Below are 26,087 nucleotides of genomic sequence, written 5' to 3' on the forward strand. Positions count from 1 at the left end.
GAAGCCTAAAGTCCCAGAGACCTGCCAGTTTATGAGAATGCAAAGCCTCTTTGGCTTAGTCTCCCAAGATTTCTGTGGTTTGTTAGTAATTTATTTATTAGTCTGCTTAGTCTCTGATGTGAAGGGATTCAGATCTCTCCTCTCTTAAAATACAGTCATAGGATCTATATTAAAGGCAGACTGAAAGAATGTCACACACATTAGAGTTCTGCCCAATATAATTAGGAAGAGCTTTTGTTTGGGTGCTGAATTTTCTACTTTAAGCTTCTAAAACATTCTAAGACAAGCCCTTTAAAAGTGATACAAAAATGATGCTAGAAAAAAAAATGGCAACCCACTCCAGTATTCTGGCCTGGGAAAGCCCACAGACAGAGGAGCCTGGTGGCCTACAGTCCATGGGGTCACAAAAGATTCAGACAAGACTGAGTGACTAAATAACAAATAAATCAACTATGCTTCAATAAGGACTCCCCTGGTGGGTCAGATGGTAAAGCGTCTGCCTACAATGTGGGAGATCCAGGTTCAATCCCTGGGTCGGGAAGATCTCCTGGAGAAGGAAATGGCAACCCACTCCAGTATTCTTGCTTGAAAAATCCCATGGACAGAGGAACCTGGTAGGCTGCAGTCCATAGGAACGCAAAGAGTTGGACATGACTGAGCGACTTCACTTTCACTTATGCTTCAATAAAATAAATTTTTAAAAAATGACATAAAAATTAGTCTGCTTCCACAATTTTAGTGCTTTCCTTACAATGACTAAGCTGTAATTTTTTTTCATGGATCCTCATCTCATTGCAAAAGGACAATTTCATAAATTTAGAATCCAAGGCAGACTGAATTCCCAAAGCTGACATGATTGAAGACCAGCCATTAGGTATCCACTGATTTAAATAAATTTGAAAATTGTGTGGACATTTAACATTTAAGAATTTATTTAACACTCTTGAATTGAAATTGCACTAAAACTAGAAAGTATAATTTTTTCTTCTTTTTTTTAAACCAGAATATTTACCTTATTCCTACTTGAAGAGCAGGCTAGAGGTAAGAATTACTGATGAATGTGATTTTCCAAAATGTATAGTTGCTGCATTTTTACAGAAACTGAAACTATTCAATTTGTAAAAGAGTAATAAATGATGACTATATTTATAGCTCCTAATGTTTATTCTAGGCAAGGCTATGTCCTGCCTGCATGCTTAGTCCTGTCTGACTTGTGACTCCATCAACTGTAGCCCTCCAGGCTCCTCTGTCCATGGGATTTTTCAGGCAAAAATACTAGAGCGGATTGCCAATTCCTTCTCCAAGGGATCTTCCCAACCCAGGGATCGAACCTGCGCTGCTGGCATCTCCTGCATTGCAGGAGGATTCTTTACCGCTGAGCCACAGGTAAAGCCCCATGACAAGTGCAAATTTCTGTGAAAAATGATAATTCTTTACCACTAGCGCCACCTAGGAAGCCCACTAATTCTGTTTGGCTGAACATACAAGGTGGGCAGGCCCTTCCTAACTGTCAAACCCACAGTGGCCCACGGTCATCTCCAGTATGGGACATCTGTTTTTGGTCCCTCCCACAAAGGCAGGACAGGCTGTTTTGTTCATTGTTGTGTCTCAAAACAGCACTTGGCACATGCTACGTGCTGAATGAATAATAATTGAAAGGAGTAAGCTATTTATTTGATAGTCACTAAATGAATTCATCCTCTCCCCATTTAGGTATCAACTGTTCTTCAATTTATTTGGTTCTTACTAAATTCTGTCTTGGTCTCCTATGCTCAGCAAAGAATGTTCTGCTTACCCAGGCCACTTCTCCTTTTTGGCAATACCATGCAGCTTGAAGGATCTTAGTTCCCCTGCCAGGGATTGAACCCGTGCCCCTGGAAATGAGGGTGTCCTTCCCTAACCGCTTGACGCCGGGGAATTCCCCAGGCTACGTCAGTCAGAGACGAGCATGTTGTTGTAGACTGTGTCGTTATATCTCAGTCCGTTTTTACACCCCGGTCTCTGCCCAGTTTTGGACCTGGCACATGGTAGACCCTTAGCAAATTCTCCAGTGAGGAATCAGAGATAGAAATTCAGGAGTGACTTACCGGGCGACTCAGCCCAGCCCCATAAGCAAATAAGACCAAGCCTTTAGATGAAGCCAGGGGACTGCTCTGTGGAGGAGAAAGTAATCTGAGAGCAGAGGGGAGGCACTGTACTAGAGCGTGACGTCTGACCTGCTTTTCAAGGGAGAGGACAGAAAAGGGGCACAGAACTCAGAGGTCTCCAGACGTGGGCAGGAGCAGCTCACATGAGGAGGAGTGGGCAGGAAGGGAGGGTCATCACTGCTCGGGCCACAGGGAGCCTGGTGTAGCTTCAGCGTAGTAATGGGGTACGGGAGACCTGGGCCTACACCTTACCAGCTCCTTTCCTCAGCAAGTGGGCAGTGAGAGGCATCCTTGGGTGTCCTAGACTTGGGCACTGGCATGCATGCTAAGTTGATTCAGTTGTGTCCGACTCTTTGTGGCCCTATGAACTGGAGCCCGCCAAGCTCCTCTGTCCATGGGATTCTCCAGGCAAGGATACTGGAGTGGGGTTGCCATGTCCTCCTCCAGGGGATCTTCCCCATCCGAAGATTGAACCTGCGTCTCTTGTATCTAACCCATGTCTCTTGTGTCTCCTGGATTGGCAGGCAGATTCTTTACCACTAGTGCCACCTGGGAAGCCCTTGGGCACTGCATCGCCATAAAAAATGAGCAGGTCTATGGCTTCTAGAAGCTTCCATCTGGGGATTCTCACTGCTTAAGTGATGACCTTATTTCTTCAGGGAAAGATGGCCGTAGGGCTGGAAAAGATTCCCTTGAGATGGCTGCAGCTCCCGAAAGAGGTGCCTGTGGGGATCCTCCTAGAGGTGGCAGGGACAAGCCCGGTCACTCCAGGCAGAGCTGGAGAGGGAGACTTTGATCAGGAGAGCTGCCCTCCTTTCTACATGAGTCACACATAAGAAAATGGCTGTCTGATTCCAGTTATACAAACCTATGCAGCAAGACAAGGCAAGTTCTGGTTTGCAGCTTTTCTTTGCTCATGCCTGACCTTCCAGTGCATTCTCTCTTAGCTAGTCTGAAGAGTGAGTGATGAGGGGCTGCCTGGTGAAACCCCAACTGTCAGCCCAGGAGCCAAAGCAGAGGGGGGCGGGGTGCTCTGTGTCGATCTGTCTGCAGAGATGCCTGGGAATGGGCTACACACAGGTGACCGGTGACCAGGAGCGGCTGTTTACCTGACCTCCTGGGCAGGAGAGAGAAGCGCTGCCATGGCAACGGCCAGCTGCAGGGAGATCACAGAGGAAACGGCAGAGAAAAAGCCACCGCGCCTGCATCGGTCATGGCGATGGGGAAAATGGTGCAAAATGCACCACCGGGAACCATCCCTGCCTTGAGAAGGCTGTGGAGGTGGGCAGAGTCAGAAAAGTGGCTCAAAGGAAGGAGAAGGCTCAGCCCTGACCCAAAGCTTTCGTTCTGGGGGCAGCTTATTCTCCCTAAATCCTCAGCATGATGAAATTTCAGGAAGTGAGTGTGTTGTTTACATCAATATTTAAATAAGATTCTATTTTTGCAGGAGCTTATTAACACTCATTTCCTACTTATTTCAGAACCATGCAAAGTACTTTCAGAAATTAGGGTTTTTTTTCCAATTACCCAACATGTTTGTGGTGAGGAGTAGAAAGACATCATTAAGTGAATCTTGCAGATGAGAAATCACACAGAGAGAATTTCCAAGCATTAGAAGTGGCTTGCCCTCAGACTGAAGCACAAAGCTATCCTATCTCCCACCCTTGAAAATGATTTTTCAAGAACTGATGTATCCAGAGTTGAAAAATGGATATGTAGGTGCAGTTCAGGGAAAGCAATAAATGTGAACCTATTTCTTTGAGGACAATGTTGACTATGCATGACAAAGGAGTTAGATTTTGGCATTTGCTTTCATCCAGCAATGCTACTTCTTTGGAATTTAACATAAAACATATTGTTGGAAGTGGCAAAAGATATATCACAGGATATATCAAATGATGCTCATCACAGTAGAGTTTATGATAATGAAAACTTGAAGAGAAATGCAAATCAAAACTACAATGAGATGTCACTTCATACCAGTCAGAATGGCCTCAAAATGTCTACAAATAATAAATGTTGGAAAGGGTGTGGAGTAAAGAGAACCCTCCTACACTGTGGGTGGGAATGTAAGTTGATGCAAACACTGTGGAAAGCAGTAGGGCTGTCTCTTACAAAACTAGAGAACAGAGTTGCCATGTGATCCAGAATCCTCACTCCTGGAAATATATCTGGAAAAGATTAAAAGTCTAATTTGAAAAGATACATGCACCCCAATGTCCACAGCAGCACTGTTTACAATAGCCAAGACATGGAAGCAACCTAAATGTCCATCAACAGAGGAACAGATAAAGAAGATGTGGTACATGTACAAATGGAATATTACTCAGCCGTGAAAAAGAGCAAAATAATGCTATTTACAGCAACATGAATGGACCTAGAGATTATGATACCAAGTGAAGTAAGTCAGACAAAAACAGGTATTGCTTATATGTGGAATCTAAAAATGATACAGATAAATTTATTTACCAAACAGAAACAGGCTCACAGACATAGGAAAAAACAATTACAAAAAGGGAGAGAGGAGGAGAGGTAAATTATGAGTTTGGGGTTAACAGATTCATACTACTATCTGTAAAATAGCCAAGCAATAAAGATCTACTGTATAGCACAGGAAACCATTCTCAATATCTTGTCATAAATTATAATGGAAAGGAATATGTATGTATATATGTGTATATATGCCTATATATAGCTGAATCAATTTGCCGTTCACTTGAAATCGGCACAACATTGTAAACCAACTACACTTCAATAAAGAAAATAACTGACATACCTAATATGGGATTTATTAAAGAAATGGTGGAAGGCAGGATTACAAACTTTAGGAAGTCTTTAAGAGATATAGATAAGTGATGTCTATTCAAAGTGCAATTAGTGAGGTAACAGAGAAGTGAGCCTTCACCAGTGGCTCAGTGGTAAAGAACCCATTTGCAATGCAGGAGACACTGTTTTGATCCCTGGGTTGGGAAGATCCCCTAGAGAAGGAAATGGCAACCCACTCCAGTATTCTTGCCTGGGAAACCCCACAGACAGAGGAGGCTGGCAGGCTACAGTTCATGGGGTCTCAAAGAGTCGCACAGTACTTAGTGACTAAACAACAACAACTAAAGAGAGAAGTAAGGAACAGAGTCAAGAACAACTGCAGTTGAAAGATTCAGCGACCTCTTGTGGAAGCGCCACCATTTGGAGATGATCCCCTTAATCTTGGAGACGGAGAACGAAGGTCTGAGGCCAAGCTTCTACCTTTGCTGCAGTAGTTAGCTGATCAGTTTTGAGTGCGGGCAGGAAAAGAAAATCTAGGTTTGGGGTTGGATACTCTTTTGCGCCCCCCCCGCCCCCCCCCGCCAAAGATGAGCCAGGCTGTGTTCTTTCCCTTTCCTTCTGCAGAGAAGCCCTAGGGCAGCTCGCTTGCTCCTCTTCTGTAGGAAGCAGGTTGCAGGTGGAATCCACTGCCCAATTGCTTAGTCCTCTGCAAACAGGGTATTGCCACCCCAGGCGACTACGAGCAAACTTCTGTACTGAAGGCTGTGTGTCTGTGTGTGTCTATGTCTGTGTGGGTGAGCGTGCACGCATGCATGTGTGATGAATAATTTAGTGTGATATCCATGTATCCATCAGTAACTCTAGGTGGTAGGATTGTGTGCACTGTTTTGTCTTCAAAATGCCTATCTCAATCTTCGACATTTTCAACATGAAATACTTTGTCATAGGAAAAAATAGCAATACCATTGATGATGGAAATATTGTTGTTTCCAGTCAATAAAATTATCTGTACCACCTTCCCCCTAGTCCCCAAACAGAATATTCTAGCTGTTTTCTAGTTAAGTGATCCTTCTTCCCCTGACTGCACTGGGACTTGGGCAAGACAGGCTCCTGGCTCTTCTGTCAACCAGGATTCCACGCATCCAGACAAAAGGGCTGTAAGAACAGTGTGGTTCTTTAAATCTCACCAGATCATTAGCCTTATATGTCTTTCTTTTAAGTCCTGGGTGTGAGAACCTTGACCTGAGTCCTGTTTGAAGAACAGTGCCTTCAAAGTAGGCAGAGAGTGCTGTCTGTGTTTTTGATGGGTGTGGAGCTACAGAAAGTGCTCATCACGGCTGTGACTTTGCATTAACCATCTGAGCCCCACCAGCCCGCTCCCAGAGGCCCCCTGCCCATCAGACGTACCTGCCTCGTCTGCGGTGATGGACAGCTCGTTGCTAGGCTCACTCTTGCCAATCCGGTTCTTGGCGTACATGCGGATGCTGTAGGTGGAGGAAGGGTGGATGTCAATGATGGTGGCCGAGTTCAGCTGAGGGGAAACGTCTTTGGTTCTCTGAGCAGAATCCCAGGAGTCTTTTGGGTTTTGTTTTTCAAAAAAGAAGAGATAGAGACATGAGTTTTTTCCCTCTGCCTTTGAAAGTTCACAAGTAGGAATTTTTAAAAAAAGAAAGAAGGAAAGAAAAAAAGTTACAACTCAAACTGAATTCTCAATGCAATGCTGCCAGTATTCTGGCAGACTAGCCATCAGAGGGGATGCAAAAGTAAACATTCAACACCCACATTGTGGGGTACAAGGCTGTGGGCAGCTGGTTTCAGGAAGTTTTGTCCGAGGCAACACAACAGACTCCCTGGCAGAAATCAGAGAGGAAAACAGAAGTGGGGGAAGCTTATGCCAATAAAGTGAAAGACAGTTACTTCCAAGCACTCATGGTACAAGATGATTAAATATATATATATATATATATATATATATATATGGTTTGAGCAGCCCTCCACCCAAAAGAAAAAAATCCCTAGTTCTTAAAGGTATTTGAAAACCAGCAAAGCCTTGAGGCGTGTCAGACCCCTTGTTCTCCAAAAGGAGGGTGGTAAAAATGAAATACATAAAAACTAATCTCAGTCTCCCCCATAAGCACTGGTCATTAAATACACTTCTAAGTTCTAAGTTTTGAAATCATTTTTGTCTCCAATCCTTTACTGTAGGAATTATTTTCAACCACAGCTAATTTTAAAGACAGGGCATGCCTTCTACAAAGAGTTGTCATTGAATCCATGATGGTGTGTACCTGCTGGCTCTTGGGCTTCAACCAACGAATGAGCACATCAATGAATGTTTCTTATTTCAGAAAGAGTTTGAGCAGGTGCTGACTGGGATTGGGAGGGGTCAAGAGATGATAGTGGTTGTGGAAATACCAAGATCCCCCTGAGATGGTGGCAGTGAGAACGCATGCATGCTCTCACGCCCCCTGCCCATCCCAGGATCCTCTTGCATTTGCTCTGCTGAGCTCATCAGACTTATAAGAATTTCACCTAGAATCTGAGTTTCCTGCTGGTTTCTAAGCCCCATGAGGGCATGGACCATGCTGGCCATGTTTAATGCTGTAGGCCCAGTGCTCCCACATAGCCTGGCAGATAATAAATGCATATTTCCTAGATGAATAAATACATGGCAAATAGACCTCTGCATCCTGGGAATGACCCCACCCCCTTTTCCACATCAATGATGGCCATGGAAGTTCCAAGAGGTGCTCTGACCAAAGATCACTGCGAGTGCAAGAGATTTCCTGGACTTGTAGGAGGAATATGTGGCTTCAAGTCTTCCTCTGAGGGCTCTTCCAGGGAATGGAGTGTATAGAAACTAGCTACTGGTATTTCCTGAAAGCAACAGCACCTTCCGAGTCCAAATGATTGAAGGGAGAAGGGCATGACAGAAAAAGAGAAGACACACTATTGATATGTATAGAATAGATAACTAATGAGAACCTACTGTATAGCACAGGGAACTCTACTCAATGCTCTATGGTGACCTAAATGGAAAGAAAATCCAATGACAAACCTAGACAGTGTGTTAAAAAGCAACCACTTTGCCAACAGAGGTCCACACAGTCAAGGGTTGTGTGAGAGCTGGACTGTAAGGAAGGCAGAACATTGAAGAATTGATACTTTTGAACTGTGGTGCTGGAGAAGACTCTTGAGAGTCCGTTGGACTGCAAGGAGATCAAACCAGTCAATCTTAAAGGAAATCAACCCTCAGTACTCTTTGGAAGAACTGATGCTGAAGCTGAAGCTCCAATACTCTGGCCACCTGTTGAGAAGAGCTGGCTCATTGGAAAAGACCCCGAAGATGGGAAAGACTGAAGGCAGAAGAAGAGGGTGACTGAGGATAAGATGGTTGGATGGCACTACTGAGTCAATGGACATGAACTTGAGTAAACTCTGGGAGAATGTGAGGAATAGAGAAGCCTGGTGTACTGCAGTCCATGGGGTTGTGAGGAGTCAGACATGGCTTGGCGACTGAACAACAATATGTACACATACAGCTGATTCACTTTGCTGTATAGCAGAAGCTAACACAACATTGTAAAGCAACTATACTCCAATAAAAATTAGTTTAAAAAGAGAAGATGCTGCAAAATAACAAATGATAGAAGAACGGAAGTATGGGATTCAATAGAGGACAAGTGATGGGAAGGAAGTTCATGCCAACAGAATGATGTATGAGTAGGAGCCTTCTCCCACAAAAAGAAAGTCAGGCCTTCTGGAGAAGATAATTAGGAAGACAGGGAGGAACTCCAGGCACTGCATGATGCAGAGGCAGTTGCTAACCAGCCCCAGGAGAAAGCTGACACCTGTAGGGTTTGATGGTTCTTCCCAGGCCATTATGGAACCTTCTGGAGCTGAAATGGCCATGGAAACATGCCATACTCCCTGAGGTGTGTCTAGGAGATGGCTGAGAGCTTGCAGGGATATAGTGACTGCCCGTTTCCTTCTTCTGCCAAGAAAATCACATGAATAACCCCTGGGGAGTCACCAAGATGGGGGTCTCAGACAGGAAGTGCATGGTCCTTGGAGAAGGGATGGTATTTTTAGCTTCTTTTTTGCAATGATTAGACTTTGAAAGAAAAAGGTGATGTCAGTGATCACAATTCTTAGGCTATGGTTCAAAACACTACAGGGTGGGCTTTTAAGTTAAAGATCAAGAGGATTAGAAAGAGAAAGACGTGTGTTACCCTGAAGGATTTTAAAGTAACTGAATGAAGAAGAGGAAAGTCTAGTGAAATTCCCAAAAACTCCCTAGCAAGTGATATGACTCCCAAACAAGGCATGGCTACCCAGGAGAGGAGCTGAGAAAGGGGCCAAAAATGCCACTTCTGATCTCAGATTCCAAAGTGCACACGGACTGGTCATGGGTTATAAACAAAGTGTGCTTGAGAATACCACACTGAGCATTAAAAACAGACCCCAGGGAAATTCTGACACTTGAGGATGGAACTGCAAATTGAAATACAAATAAAACTAGCAAGAACACATGACAGACAAAATAAAGATACTTCTTAGGAGGAATATGTCATGAGCAGAAAGGCATGCCTAGAAATGGAGTTGGAGGATGCAAGTATGGATGGGAGATTTGGGGTAAGGACATGAGCAGGAAGAGCAGGGTGAAGAATGAAATGCTTGTGAGGACTGATTACAGGTCTTGCCCAATGGAGGAAGGGGAGGGTGGTTTCTAGACCCCCAAGTACAAGTAGCATTGAGGAGATTGCGTAAGTCATACAAAGATGGTTTGTAAGGTGTCTGTTTACTGAGATGTGGGTTGGCTAAAGGGACCTGTAGGAGATGCTGAGGTTCCCAGCACAAGTAAGAGTGGAGAGTTGCTGCCTCTGGGGTCCAAGGGGGTCAAAGGGGAGGAACTGTATTTCTGGGGTGTAGACAGGACTGAAACCTCAGAACAGGGCCCCCAATGGAAGCTGTACACAGAGAACAGTCTCTGTGGGAACTTTCTGCACTGTTCTCTAGGTCTGCCATTGGGCAGGAGAAGGAGAAGGGGGTGGCAGAGGATGAGATGGTTGTATAGCATCACCGACCCAATGGACAGGAGTCTGAGCAAACTCTGGGAGATGGTGAAGGACAGGGAAGCATGCCATGCTGCAGTCCTTGGGGTCACAAAGAGTCAGACACAACTTAGCGACTGAACAACAACAACCCAACAACCTTGAAGTCAGAGGGAAGTGGAGTCTGCATGGTGTGGACCACAGGGCTCAGCCTCGGAGAGAAGAGCAGATGCCGGGTTTGGGCAGAAGTCAAGGTGGTGGGCTGAGAAAAGCCAGAAGCAAGGTGAACTCAGGTTTCGGAGCAGCGTCTGCTCACTGGGTGCCCTGCTACGCATTTTACAAGGGTGACTTCTGCAGTCCCCATATTTGTGGGCACATTGGAAACAACTCAAACCTTTCTGACAACTGCACTTTCACATCCAAGCAGTCAGAATCTCTGGGGGTGGTACTTTTTAAAAAATTTGTGCTTTAAAAAATGCCTCTTTCTCTCTCTGGGAGGTTGTAGCATGTGAGAGCCACAAGGGCACCTCTGAGATTCATGGTGCTATTCCTACCAGGGAGAAAAACAAGCCTCAGAGAGGGTAGGCAACCTGGTATGGTTAACAGAGCAAATAAGTGGTGAAACTGGGTAATGAACCATCTGACATTAAAACTGGCATCCATATAGAACCTCATGTGGTTAGAACCACATGAGGCTCCATCCATGACTTAGCATCAGGCATTTAATTGTTTAAACAGTTAGTAATTGCTTCTTGGCATGAAAGCTATAACAAATCTAGACAGTGTATTGAAAAGCACGGATATCACCTTGCCAACAAAGGTCTGTGTAGTCAAGGCTATGGTCTTTCCAGTGGTCATGTACAGTTGTGAAAACTGGATGGTAAAGAAGGCAGAGGGCCACAGAATTGATGCCTTCAAACTGTGGTGCTGGAGAAGACTCTTGAGAGTCCCTTGAACTGCAAGGAAATCCAACCAGTCAATCTTAAAGGAAATCAACCCTGGATACTCATTGGAAGGACTGATGATGAAGCTGAAGCTCCAATATTTTGGTTACATGATGTGAACAGCCAACTCATTGGAAAAGATCCTGATGCTGGAAAAAATTGAGGACAGAAGTAAAAGAGGGCATCAGAGTATGAAATGGCTGAATGGCATCACTGATGCAATGAACATGAACTTGGGCAAACTCCAGGAGATGGTGAGGGAAGGAGGCCTGGCGTGCTGCAGCCCATGGGATCAGGAAGAGCTGGACACAACTGAGCTGAACAACAGCTCTCTGGGTCATTCTGCTGCACAGCTAGCGTCTGGACAGGTTGCATTTTCGATTGGATTCTGACAACATCCTCATAAAGCAGGGATTTTTATTTTCATTGTGAAGGTCAAGAAGCTCGGACCCTGTCGTTGAGCTGCTGAGAAGTAAGGCTGGGATTTGACCCCAAGTTCTAGGCCAGCTGCCTGCAGCATGGAACCTTCAGAAGGTCTCTGTTGGATATCTGATGAGACTTGATGTCAATTTTCTAGGAATCTGATGGAAGTCTCATGTGCTTAGAGGAAGACTTCTGATGAGCTTCTGACTTGGCTTCCTGACGAGGAGGAGCAGTGCAGAGAGCTTGTCTAGGTGAAGGGGGGCAGGGGGGTGGAACTTTGCTAAGAGTTGTTGTAAGTCTTCTGGTTTGTAGGAGCGAAAGGTGAGAGAGCTATGCAGGGTCAGAATTGTCCCTTGGTTTAGAAAAAATAATGAGAAGCATCTGTTGAGAAAGGAGGTAGGATTCTATGACATGATCCAGAGAGATCAGGGGTAAAGAGGATGCAGAGGTTCAGAGTTGAGTCTCTGCCTCTAAAAGTCCAATTACCACCCGAGTGAAGACTGGAGGCAGCCCCCAGGAGCAGTGTGGTTGAACTGGATGCTTGCTGATGAGTCCAGTTTGAAGGGGATATGACCTGAGTTAGGAGGACAGCAGATCATCAAGGACAAATGTAAGGCAGCAGACTTCATTTGGAGAAGAACTGTTAGAGGCTTGAATAAGTGAGGGTGATCCAAAGTCAGAGGCAAAATTATGCAAAAGGTAGAAAATGAAGGCGTGGCTCGGAGGATGAGACCTATGGTGTTGGGCGAGAGAAGGAAAGATCAGCACCTGGTGAAGCCACTTCTGCTCTGTCTTCTCCTTGGACGAGAGCCCTTGTGTGAAAGGAGGGGGACTAAGGCCCTAAGCCCCGGAAGTGATTTGTGAGGCCTCGGGGAGAAGGCACCCAAGAGGGGATGTGGGGAACATGGCAGGCTGCCCTACAAGAAGGAGTAGATGCAGTAGGCTGCAGGCTGATGGGCTGGCCTTGCACACGGGGCAAGATGCTGGAAGGGGATGGAAGGGGGATCTTGGTGTCCACCTGGAGGAGAAGCAGTGACCACTAGGAGCCCAGTATGTGGCAGCCATGGAAGCCAGCAGGACGGAGGCTACATGAAGAAAGTCAAAGGTTCCAAACGAGGGAGGTGATGGCTCCTTTGTGCCTGGGCCCAGTCAGATGACCCCAGAGGTGCTGCCACGGGGCCTGAGTGGAGCTGAAGGGCCAGGTGATGGTCCGAGGAGGGATATGCAAAGGAACTTGGGATACTTTATTTTTCTTGGCAAATGGAAAAACTAAGGCGTGTCATCTGTTTTCAAACCATGCAAGGGAGGTCATTTGATCAAAGAGTTTAGGGGTGGGAATTCAATCCACAGCAACGTCATAAAAATGTCAGAAGCTCTCATTAATAAACTTAATGGAATGCCATTAACAATAAAAAAAACATGTGTTTATGGAACTAAATGAGTTGATCCTGAAATTATATAAGGGAAGCTAAGAAAACACTGGAAGGGAAAAGTTGCAAGGGTAGGCTAGCCTTACCAAATATTAAGACATAAAGCTTCTATGATTAAAACAGTCTGGTACTGCTGCATTAGTATATAGGTAAACCAATGGAATAGAAAAGTCCAGAAATAAACTCAATTACATATGGAAGGGGGGCAGCAGAAGATGAGGTGGTTGGATGGCATCAACGACTCAATGGACTTGAGTTTGAACAAACTCTGAGAAGATACTGAAGGACAGGGTAGACTGGCATGCCGAAGTCCATCGGTCACAAAGAGGTGGACACGACTGTGTGACTGAACAACAACATATGAAAACTTAGTATGTGATAAAGGCAGCATCTGAAATCACTGGACAAAGGTGAATTTTTAATAAATGATGTTGGGGCAACAGAAGACCCATTTTTGGAAAGAGAAAATCAGATCCATCTCTCCCAGTGTACACAAGAGTAGACTCCAAATGGACTGGAGATCTCAATTTAGAAAAGGGAGGGAAAGAAACACAAAACAATAGGAGAAAACAGGCTGATTTATTTTATAACCAGAGTGCAGAGAACAATTTTTCTAACTTCAGTCAAAACCCAGATGCAATAAAAGAAAACATTGATAAATTAAAAAAGACACACAGACACACAGTTAAATATGAGTTCACACATCTGCCAGGCAAGGAAAGGAGAGAGACTGCAGGAGCACATGAAAGGGAGGCATGGGCTTGAATGTGGACCTAGGATGCATCCCTGTGGAGGTCAAATGAGGAGTGGGGTCTAAGCAGCAGGTGGGAGTAACCATAGTAACTGTGTGGTCCAGGGATGGGAGGGCAGCCTTTGAGGGACCCTTGTCACAGGTGATGCTGTGGTTGCCCATTTCACAGAGGAGGACAGTGGCGGGGGTGGTTATAGCTGGTTAGAGATATGGCCAGAGACACGCTGAACCCAAACTCCTTTGAGGAATCACTGGATCATCACGAGCACCTGGAAATGACCGATCCCCTGAAGACAGGGAGGCAGGTAGCTGCTCCCCGGACTGGCTTTGTGGGCACCAGCTCCCAGACCTGCAGTCCTTCTATTAGTGGGGGGTGGGGGGGTCTGTCCCTCGCTCTGTAGACTCTACAGAGCATCCCACTGTGTGTGTCTGTGCTGCTGCCGAGTTTTCATTCTTGCCCTCAGTTTCCAGGGTGTTCTCTGCAAGAACATGCCCGCCTCACCTAAGAAACTTCAAGACCCAGATCTCAGAACTTTTCCATCTTTGGTTCCATCCTGACCTTATTTCTTTGGAACGAAGGCAGGGCCTCCTCTCTGCCCTTGGCCCTGGGCAAGCCCGTTGGTCCTGATTTCTGAAAGATCCCTGCTGGGGTCAGCACTGCCCTCAGCTTGCTCACCGGCCGCCCTCTACCTCCATCTCCTGCACGGGATCGGTTATGTTTCCAGGGGACAGTGTGACCAAGGCCACCATGCTCCTCTCGGGAGGCTTCCTCAGGGTCCACGGAAGCAGCACCTCATTTCCAGGTCTCTGGCTGTGGCTCAGGGGACCATGCTGGTCACCATACCTCTTCTGACATCTTTTCTTATGCGTCTCTAACCCAGGACTTCTAGCCATCCTCAGGCACTATTGCTATGACCTCTATCCTTGGATGGATGCAAGCTGTTTTCATCCTCAGTAATTCCTTTCCTTAACCCCCACCCTTAGCCTTTCTCTGGACTCACTTCCTCATCCAGCCTCGCACTTTCCCCTACCCTGCCCCTTGCCTGCTCCTAGAGAAACATTTCTGCCCACCTGATCTGCCTTTCCACATGCCACCAGCTTAATTTTTTGCTCATGAGATAAATGTGTCATGGCAGTGTGCTGTGAAATGGTGCATGGCGCCCAGAAAGTGAGAAACGAGGCCACTTTCCTGGACTGTGAGACTATCAAACCCTCACGAGCTGATGCTGCTCTAATTCCTCATGTCTTTGTGTCCAAGTTCAGACCTGGAGCCACAATAGTGGTACCCTGTCCTCGGCCTGATGGGCCCTAATGTTCAAAGTGGCCCTGCCATTGTCACTTTAAGATGATTAACTGGTGTGCCTGATGTGGTCCTGACAGTTGGTCTGTTTTATTTCTGGGCTCCTGGTGAGCCGGCCACTTGCCCAGAGGAAGCACAGGAGTGCTTGGCTGCATCTGTGCCACCAACCTGTCCTTGCACATCCAGGAGGTCCCTGCAGGGTCAGTGCTGTCTCAGCAACACGTGGCCCTCTGCACAAACCACCATGGCTCAGCTCAGCCCACGGACACTGAATGCAGCCAGTGCTCAGGGATGTGGACACGAGGGAAGCAGAGGGAAGATGGGAAGGTGGGAAAAATAATGCCGGTGGCCGGGTTGGGTTGGCAGCAGCCTGTGCACCCTTTGGTGGTGACAGGGCCAAAGTGACCCACGAGGAGGGAGCAGATTGAGGTCCTGTTTATTCAAGGAGAAAAGGGGCAGGGCTGACCCAACAAAGAGACCTCAACACAAAACCACTCCCACCAAAGGAAATGCGGGTGGGTGTCCTTCTCGCAAGGAAAGAGACAGAATGGCAAAAAGAGCTCCCTCTGAGTTTCCCAGAGTCCAGGTTGTGCTTGCAATGAAAGGCAAGCAATAAAAGAGCTTCTGGAAGTGGAAGTACAGCTGGAGGAGATGAAGGACTTACCTGATTTATTTTTGCATTCAATGTCATAGCCCGTGATGGGGCTGTTCCCGTCAAAGCCCATGGTCCACCTGAGGGTGATGGTGCGCGCCTTCACATCTTTGATCTCAATTTCAGGAGGATCTGGGGGCTCTGTGTGGTCAACCGAAAACCTTGGTTAGTTTGAACATCGTTCAGCCCTAAGATGCCAGTGAAAATCCCGAGTGACTCACAAAAGCTTTGTCAGCATTCAACACAGCAGACTTCTTTTTTTTTTAAACCTGGAAGTATTTTTTTTCCTAATTGCATTTTAGGATGGAACAATTTCACTTTTCCAAATTCGCCAATTTTCATAGCACTTATAAAACTGGACCAGACCTGAGGATTTACATGTCACTCTTCTGGTCTGGCTTGGGATCTATTAATTCGGAAACTATTTTGGCCCCAAATATGAAAGTTTCATTCAGATCATCTAGTTGTTTAGCCACTCAGTCGTGTCTGACTCTTTGCAACCCCAAGGACTGTAGCCCGCCAGGCTCCTCTGTCCATTGAATTTCCCAGGCAAGAATACTGGAGTGAGTTGCCATTTCCCTCCTCCAGGGGCAGAACATCTAGTAAGGATTCCTAAATTTGAACAAAAAAGGCACACGGTCTGGGCCGCCCAGTCAGCTGACCCAGCTCCTTTATGGACTTTGCTCCCTCTGTTTTGGGGCTGCACCTTGGTATAATTGTGAGATCTGCAAAATGAAGCTCTAGCACCAACTTTGTTCAGATTCAACACCTTCTGAGGACTTGGAAGTGTGATGTGTCAAGCTGAGGCCACCTGGGGACCCGAGCCTGGGCACACACTTAGTGTCCTAACATGGGCGAGTTTCTCCCCCTAGGTTCTGTCCGTCCTACCTTGCACCGTGAGCTGAATTATTCCACGGTCCTCCCCGTAAGAATTGATAGCGTGACAGGAGAAGAAGCCAGAATCTTCTCTTACCGTTGGCAAAATCTATGTATAAAGCAGAGAGAAATCCATCTTACCCAGAGGAATGCAGAGAGAGAACAACTCAAAGGGCTCTTGGTTATAAAAACCTCTCCACTCTCACTCTCCTCCCAGCCCCAAACACACATAAACACACACACACACACACACAAGGACACACAAAACTGAGAACAAATTATTTCAGCACAATTGTAAATGTGCAGATGGATAGATTCATGTCAACTGCCAGCTCATTAAATTGGATGTGAAATTTATGTAGGATGTCAGATTCAGGTTGACATATATTCCACATACTCCCACTTTTTAAAATAAATCTCATAGTGGATTCTTTTTTTTAAGTTGAGAAAAATGCTTTTATTAAATGCCTTCTTTACATTATTGATACATGTATGTTTGTCTCTAAAAGACAATGATGAGCCTCAGCCATCAATTTCCAAAATATTCACAAGTCAGTAGAGCCCAACCTGATGGAAGTTTCTCTGTATCATTTGCAGAGTGTCCATCAGACCATCATGTACTATGTTTGTAAATATTTAAACAGTGTCATTGGGAGGAGTTTTGGTTAAATCTCATAGTGGATTTTTAAAACAGAGCAATCCTGCCCAAACAAAACAGATCTATAAACATTGCCATAAAGGTTTGGTCTCCCAGGACTCCAGGATTGGGCCTAAGAGTGAATCAATATCCATGTTTCAAACACAGGGCTTTTTTTTTTTAAATTTTTTCTCATGTGTGTCTTAGAGCATCATTTCTCCCCCATATTAAAAGAATCACTCAGCTAACTACCAGCAGTGCTAAAAATTCTGAGACTGCAATACTTTTATACTCTGGGTTTTCCCCCAAGAAGCAAAATATTTTCCTTGTAATATTTTTGTGGCAGAGTCCTTCTGACTTTTTCTTCAGGAAGTTAAAAAAATGTGCACAGTACAGGCTGTCATTTCTCCAAAATTACCTGTCATTAGAAGATGCTGTTTCTCCAGATATAGAGAATAGACTTATGGACATGGGGAGAGGGGAGGAGAGGGTGAGATGTATGGAGAGAGTAACATGGAAACTTACATTAGCATATGTAAAATAGATAGCCCACAGGAATTTGCTGCATGTCTCAGGAAACTCACACACGGGCTCTGTATCAATCTAGAGGGGTGGGATGGGGAGGGAGATGGGAGGGAGGTTCAAAAGGGAGGGGATATATGTATACCTATGGCTGATTCATGTTGAGGTTTGACAGAAAACAACAAAATTTTGTAAAGTAATTACCCTTTAATAAAAAAAATGCCATTTCTCTCTTATTATTATTATTACAGTTTGTTTCCCTGCCATGTTGGCAATAATTTTACTCTTAACCACATGTAGGATAAAGCGCTATTTTTGCAGCTACTCTGGAATCCCTTTATATAAAAGTAGATAGTGTTTCATATATGTTTCTTTTCTTTGAGATTTTTTTTTTTTGACATGGACCATTTTAAAGCCTTTATTGAATTTGTTTTCTGTTTTGTTCTTCTTATTAAAAAGTTGTTTGGTTTCTTGGCTTTGAGGCATTGTGGGATCTTAGGCTTCCGATCCAACCAGGGATTGAACCAGCACCCCCCGCATTGCACGGCGAAGGCTAAGTCACTGAATCACCAAGGTAGTCCCGTTGTAACTGTTTCAAAAGGTGATTTGTGGCTTTCTCCCACATGCACTCACTTAAGTGAAAGGACAGGATTATTCTGCGTGTGAAGGTGGGTGCTCATCTGTCCTGTTTGCCACGCTCTTACCTGCAGAGTAGAAATCACCTCCTCCCCCACCTCCTTGGTGGACACGAGATAACGGGCCATTTCAGGGTTAATGATCCGGTCCTCTTTCTCCCAGCGGACTATGATGGGCTTCTCACCATGGGCCGTGCAGCTCATTTCCTTCTTTTGACCCTGAGTGGCCAGGGTGGTGTTTGGGTAGGATGTAATCATCGCAGGAACTGAAAATCCAAAAATGACACAACTTATTCGGCAAAGCAGGGTTCACGGTTTCCCCATCATACCACATGGCTCAATTGCACTTGAGATGTTTCTTGGAAATGTATTGGCTGAGCAAGAATCATGATCAAAAGAGTTGGAAGGGTGGCAGAAAAATGAAACTGGACTCAATGAGCCCCAAGCAGAAATTGCTGTGTGGTTTCCTATTTGTGTGTGTGGGAGGGGGTTGGGGGGGTGAGCAGGACTTACTCTCTTCCAATCCCTATGGAAAGTAAATTTGTGTTCCCTAAAACACACAAGAAAATGATGTGACTTACTTATTAGACAGGAAAAGCGGATTCCATTGAGAATTACACTCCTCCTTCCATAATCACCTACATTTCCAACTATCCTTGTCAACTATGGGAATTTCTGAAACCTTGTTAGTCATCTGATTGGCTAACCAATCCTTGAAGTCACCTCTTGGCATCCCTAACCCACAGTTCTGGAGACCTCAAAACCAGACTTCTCCCAAAGTTTATAGCAGGGAATCTCATCTCAATGTATTGAGAGAATGGGAAGCTTTATTTGTGAAACTTGTCAGGTTCCCTTCCTCCATCTCAAAATTCCTCTTGATGAAAGTGAAAGAGGAGAGTGAAAAAGCTGCCTTAAAACGCAACATTCTAAAAACTAAGATCAGGGCATCTGGTCCCATCACTTCATGGTAAATAGATGAGGAATCAATGGAAACAGTGACAGACTTCACTTTCTTGGGCTCCAAAATCACTGCAGATGGTGACTGCAGCCATGACACTTGCTCCTTGGAAAAAAAGCTATGACTAAACTAGGCAGCATATTAAAAATTAGAGACATTACTTTGCCAACGTAGTCCGTCTAGTCAAAGCTATGGTTTTTCCAGTAGTTATGTATGGATATGAGGGTTGGACCATGAAGAAAGCTGAGTACCAAGGAAATGATGCTTTCGAACTGTGGTGTTGGAGAAGACTTGTGAGAATCCTTTGAACTGCAAGGAGATCAAACCAGTCAATCTTACCAGACATCAGTCCTGAATATTCATTGGAAGGACTGATGATAAAGCTGAAGCTCCAGTACTTTGGCCACCTGATGTGAAGAACTGACTCATTGGAAAAGATTCTGATGCTGGGAAAGATTGGAGGCAGGAGGAGAAGGGGACAACAGAGGATGAGATGGTTTGATGGCATCACCTATTGATGGACATGAGTTTAAGCAAGCTTTGGGAGTTGGTGATGGACAGAGAGATCTGGCATGATGCAGTCCTTGGGGTCATAAAGAATAGGACACTGGGTGACTGAACTAGTGTGTTGGGGAAGACTCCTGAGAGTCCCTTGGACAGCAAGGAGATTAAACCAGTCAACCCTAAAGGAACTCAACCCAGAATATTCATTGGAAGGATTGATTCTAAAGCTGAAGCTCCAATACTTTGGTGACCTAGTTGGAAGACTCATTGGAAAAGCCTTCAACTATGGGAAGATTGAAGGCAAAATGAGAAGGGGCAAGTAGAGGATGAGATGTTGATAGCATCACTGACTCAAAGGACGTGAGTTTGTGCAAACTTTGGGAGATAGGGAAGACAGGGAATCCTGGCGTGCTGTAGTCCATGGGGTGGCAGAGTTGGACATGACTTAGTCACTGAACAATTAGTGTGGGAATGGGCCTGAGGAATCCAGCAAAAGCAAACACAAACACACTCTAGAAGGAGGTACCGTGCATCCAGGCCCATTGGGATTCTCCCAGATGAAGCTCTGCTAACATCAGCTCACAAAACAAAAATAGCGAAACACGTGAGAAAACAGTCTACCCTCATGGAGAATCAGGCCCCCAAGGGCTTCAGATGCTAGAATTATGAGATACAGGTCTCGAAATAATAATGCACAAAAAGTTTAAAGATATTTTCAAAACATGAGAAAGAAACAAGAAGATACGAAAAACAAACAGGAAGATTTGAAAAAGAACTAAAACAAATTTATATTTTTTATCTACTTTTCACCTAGTTTTCCCAGTCATGGGAGTAACGGCTCTCCCTCATTTGTAAGGTCAAGCTCATGCTATGTTCTTTGTCACCCACCTCCAGGCCCTCCAGCACCTCTCACTGGACACGTGACCACAGAAACGCTGTGCCTTCTCCTGAGACTGGCGCGTGCCAGGGCACGTCCTCCCTGCAGCCAGCTAGAGTGGTTTGAGATACATAGCAAGCCAGAGATCTACCAGTTCCTTCGTAACCTGGACCCCACGGAAGACCCCACGCTATGACGTTTCTCTATAGTCAGAAGGCACATAGCAGAGATACCACAATGTGGAGTGGACAGACTGGGAATGGGGTAAAAGAAGCACCATGAGGTCCACATTGTAAAGAAAGCTGCCCACAGTCGTGGTGAGATTCCTCTTCCTGAGCATCTGAGAAGCAGCAGAACTGCTCCACCATCCCCAAACTTTGGTCCTGATCCCTCCTTCCCTCTCACCTTTGTAAGATGATTTTTAATTTTATTAACCAATATACTGAGGTACAATAAACATGCCACAAAATTCACTTGCTTCAAGTATATAATTCAGTGAATTTTAGTATTGCCTTCTCTTTCTAGGGTCATCATCATGCGTACTCCGTTGTGTCTGACCTCTTTGTTACTCCATGTACTGTAGCCCATCAGGCGCCTCTGTCCATGGGATTGTCAAGACAAGAATACTGGAGTGAGTTGCCATTTCCTTACCCAGGAAATCTTCCTGACTCAGGGATCCAACTCATGTCTCTTGCATCTCCAGCACTGCAGGCAGATTCTTTACCCAGTGATTACTATAGGCTGGGTGGCTTACAACAGAAATGCATTTTCTCACAGTTATGGAGGCTAATTCACAATTATGGTGATGTCAGAACCATACTACTTGGAATAAAAACTATGACAAACCTAGACAGCATATTAAAATGTAGAGATATCACTTTGCTGACAAAGGTCTGTATAGTCAAAGTTATGTTTTTCCGGTAGTCATATATGGATGTGAGAGTTGGACCATAAAGCAGGCTAAGCACCAAAGAATTGATGCTTTCAAATTGTGGTGCTGGAGAAAACTCTTGCGAATCCCTTGAACAGCAAAGAGATCAAGCCAGTCAATCCAGAGGAAACTGACCCTGAATATTCATTGGAAGGACTGATGACAAAGCTGAAGCTCCAATACTTTGGCCACCTGATACAAAGAGCTCACTCATTGGAAAAGACTCTGATGCTGGGAAAGATTGAGGGCAGGAGGAGAAGGGGGTGACAGAGGAGGAGATGGTTGGATGCCATCATCACCTCAATGGACATGAGTTTGAGCAAACTCCGGGAGGCTGTAAAAGACAGGGAAGCCTGATGTGCTGCAGTCTACAGTGTCACAAAGAGTCAGACACCACTTAGGGACTGAACAAACGACATGCACTCAACATCTCTTCATAAGCATCTCTGACGGTCTTCTTTCAAAAACTATGCAAGAAAGGAAGGCGGTGCTGTCATACTGAGGGAGCTTGGGGGCGGCTGTTGACACTGCCAGCAGGTGACCGCTTTTGGAAGGATGTCCTCAGCAGTGGGTTCCAGCTCCTCGGGATGAACTCGAGAATGCTCACTAATGCGGGTCAGGTCATTGTTTCTGGTGAAAAACTCTTCCCTGAGGATGGCGAACTCCATATTCAGATATGTTGTAAAACTACTTATAAATTTGAAACAGTTGACTTTTTCATTAAAAAAAATATGTTCTAAGGAGGCAAATTATGTGAGAGTCTCGATGCTTTCTTCTGCTTCTATAATCGCTTCAGCTTTTAATGATAGGAATTGTGTTTCTATAGTAAGATTCACTGGATAAAACTGAGAGCCAGAAATGTGGAAGAAAATTAGAAAGCTATTAATAATTAAAGTATCCAAGAACAGGTGAGCTTCTGTAATGTCTAGCCCACAATGGACAACTCATTGCTGAGGAAGACTTTTAGGTGACAAAACATTCATTTTCATTTGGATGTATATTTACATTTAGATATATTATGAGATTTTTTTAAATTTGTTTTTTATTGAATGAAAGATTCTTTAAATTCTATAGCACTTTACAATTTTCAAAAGTTTCACACTCATGATTCCATATGATCCCATAATAACTCTTATTATAACTCTACCCCTGTCTTGTCCCTCCCCCTTTCCTCTCCCCATAGTTTGTTCTCTGTATCTGTGAGTTTGTTTCTCTTCTGTGTTGGTCACTACTTTGTTGCATTTTTAGATTCCACATATAACTGATATCGAGTATTTGTCTTTCTCTGTTTGACTTATTTCACTTAGCATAATGCCTTCCAAGTCCATCCATATGGCTGCAAATGGCAAATTTTCATTATTTTTCTGGCTGAGTAGGATTCCATTATACATATATTCATATATATATATATATATATATATATATATATATATATATACCATATCTTTTTTATCTACCCATCTGTTGGTGGACATTTAGGTTGCATCCATACCCTGTTGTAAATAGCACTGCTATGAAGATTGGGTGCATGTATCTTTTTGAATGAGTGCTTTTGTTTTTTTCAGATCTCTACCCAAAAGTGGAATTGCTGGGTGAGTTTAAAACAGGCATTTGGAGTCCTGGGTGGGCTTGTCTGGGATCTCAGGCAGACAGTGGGTTAATGTGGAATGGACTTACAGGGGCACTGTGGGACTTAGAAGTTAATGAGTCAGCTCGCATCCATGTCTGTAGAGGTTACACGTCAGGGTTTGGTTTACTGTTTTACTGGCTGCCTGGATTCAATAAAGAAGTAGAGAAAACGTTGATAGTGAGGACTAGATGTCTGAGACCATTGCATTGTACAGCGTCCTAAATAATGAGAAATGATTCTTCTATTAATAGTATGAAACGTGAAAGTGTTTAGTCGCTCAGTCGTGTCCAGCTCTTTGCAACCCCACGGACTGTAGACCCACCAGTCTCCTCTGTCCTTGGAATTCTCTAACCAAGAATATTGGAATGGGTTGCCATTCCCTTCTCCAGAGAATCTTTCTGACCCAGGGATTGAACCTGGGTCTCCTGCATTGCAGGCGGATTCTTTCCCGTCTGAGCCATCAGGGAAGCCCGCAAACAATTTAACAATTGGAGTGTGGCCCCCTGGTCCCTCCTGCAGAGAGCCAGTCCCTACAGCCCCCTTTGTTGAGCACAGAGAAGAGAAACTCCAGTGGCAGAGCTGTGTTCTGGAAATTAATCCACAGTAATGCCTCCCAGTGTGGCGGGCTGCTAAAGGCCACACAGAGGATTTCTCAGTGTATGCTATTTGCTAAATAAGAAAAACAAACAAACAAACGAACAAAGAAATGTGTCACATGGCAGGGTATGAAAAAATACAGATTTCTTGTGAAGATACCTTCAGTGTGATCACTTCTTGAGTCTGGGGTATTTTACCACTCTCAGTACTTTATATTTCAATGAGAGTGAATCAATTCTGGAATAAGGGTTTCTGTCCGACCTCATGAGCTGCTACACAGGGAGCAAATGCATTCAGAAGGATGGAGTCTGCCTGGAATGTAATTTCCTATCCTTTTGAAAGCTCCAACTAGAGGAACATATTAGTGGTCTCCAAGAAAATGCCGCTGTGCTCAGAGGACTTGCTTGTTGTCTGTCCTTTCCTTTTCTTACTAATGAAAAGCTTTATTGCTTTCTACATGGGAGAAGTACCTCGACTAAACCCTGGCCCTCCGGTGTACGACTTGTCCATCTTACCCTGCAAAAAAAAAGCTTCTCTTTTTACTCATATTTCTCCTTCAGAGGAACGCCCCCACCAAAATGGGTATTTTAGTTCTGGTTCATGGTCAGAAATGGTCTGATGAGCCCTTGTTCTGTCTCACCCAAGTATTCTCAGCCCTTTAAAGAGACTGATCATTTTCGCATCTCTTTGCAATGCTAATGTTTGAAGGTGCGACCTTTTCGCTCGTCACAGTCACCAGTGCTGAGAGATGACAGCCCATCAGTGGAGCCGGGCCCTCTGCAAGGGACTCTGAAGCATGACGAACGGATGGGGTAACAGGGCTGAGAACCAAGGGAGGCCGGGCAGCCCTGCTAGTGGGAGAGAAAGAAGCCAAGACCAAGAGGGCTTTGTTCAAAGATCGCACGCCCCGTGCTTCTCCTGCAAGATTACCCATTAAAGAGACTGCTGCTGTACTTCGTTAGCCACCAGTTTATAAATTTCCTTCATTAACCACAATATCGCCTACCAGCACCTTCATGTTCAGCAGATCTGTATTCTTCCTGTTTAAGGTAAGCTCATCTGACCTGCTTCCTTGCAATGCAAACAGACAGTGGTACAGTGGAGCTGCTGCTACAGCGAGGGAGAGCTGAGCCTGCACGTGGAGATCAACTCTGTGGTCCAGGGATGCCATCCACTTAGTCTGAAATTGGGAAGATTTACACCGGTGAAACTGACAAACTGACAATGCTAGAAACTGGGGCTTTCTTCTCTTCCTCCTCTCCCAACGGCTAGTTGTTTGAAAATTAAGAATTTACCAGAACACTACATAGGAGGGTGTACCACTATGTGAATGATTTCAAAGGGTGTCCCCATCTTTCCAGAAGCACTGAGAAGGTGTGAGCTTACCTCAGAACAATAATCAAACGTGGGCTTACCAGGTGGTGCTAGTGATAATGAATCCGCCTGCGAAGGCAGGAGATGCAAGAGATGCAGTTTGATCCCTGGGGTGGGAAGATCCCCTGGAGGAGGGCATGGCAATCCACTCTAGTATTCTTGCCTGGAGAATCTCATGGACAGAGGAGCCTGGTGGGCTACAGTCCAAGGGGTTGTGAACAGTTGGACACGACTGGGTGACTGAGCACAATAACCAACCTTATTTGTAACAGTTGTTGTTGATGTTCAGTCACTCAGTTGTGTCTGACCCTTTGTGACCCCATGTACTGCAGCATACCATGCTTCCCTGTCCTTCACTAACTCCCGGAGTTTGCTCAAACTCAGGTCCACTGAGTTAATGATGCCATCCAACCATCTCATCCTCTGTTGCACCCTTCTCCTCCTGCCTTCAATCTTTCCCAGCATCAGGGTCTTTTCCAATGAGTCAGTTCTTTCCATCAGGTAGCCAAAGTATTGGAGCTTCAACTTCAGCATCAGTCTTTCCAATGAATATTCAAGGTTGATTTCCTTTAGGACTGACTGGTTTGATCTCCTTGCTGTCCACGGGACTCTCAAGAGTCTTCTCCAGGACCACAGTTTGAAAGCATCAGTTCTTTAGTGTTTAGCTTTCTTTACGGTCCAACTCTCACATCCATACATGACTACTCAAATATGAATAGCACATCACTGCAGGTTTGGACGGGAATTCAATAATAAACTCACACACACATTGATTTTTCAACACAAGGATATATAGAAAAATAAAAATTATATTAATAAATCACTGATATGAAAGATTATTTCTCACACTTAACTCTTCTGTTTTCATGACTCTACCAGTAATATAAAACTGGTCCTAATACAGCTTAATGTCTTTTTTCCTTCTTTAACTCAGCTGAAAAAGAAACAAAACACTGAAAAAGAACAAAACACTGAAAAACAAAACAAAACACTGAAAAAGAAACAAAAGGAAATACCAAGTGTCCTGGATAAGCCCCAAGTAGACAACAAAACTGTCAAGATCATCTGGTTCAATCCCT

General features: G+C 44.7%; 1 protein-coding gene across 1 annotated transcript in view; it reads right to left on the minus strand.

The window, feature by feature from the left end:
- DSCAM (DS cell adhesion molecule) overlaps positions 1-26,087 on the minus strand; it is a 667,745-nt gene that overhangs the window by 137,615 nt on the left and 504,043 nt on the right. The window contains exons 12-15 of the mRNA XM_065943286.1: positions 18,207-18,403; positions 16,356-16,452; positions 15,480-15,608; positions 6,321-6,488 (exon numbers count right to left, since the gene is read on the minus strand). Coding sequence (XP_065799358.1) covers positions 6,321-6,488; positions 15,480-15,608; positions 16,356-16,452; positions 18,207-18,403 — 591 coding nt within the window. The remainder of the gene's footprint in view (positions 1-6,320; positions 6,489-15,479; positions 15,609-16,355; positions 16,453-18,206; positions 18,404-26,087) is intronic.

The sequence above is a fragment of the Muntiacus reevesi genome, chromosome 8 (assembly GCF_963930625.1).
Source record: "Muntiacus reevesi chromosome 8, mMunRee1.1, whole genome shotgun sequence".
Lineage (NCBI taxonomy): Eukaryota > Metazoa > Chordata > Mammalia > Artiodactyla > Cervidae > Muntiacus > Muntiacus reevesi.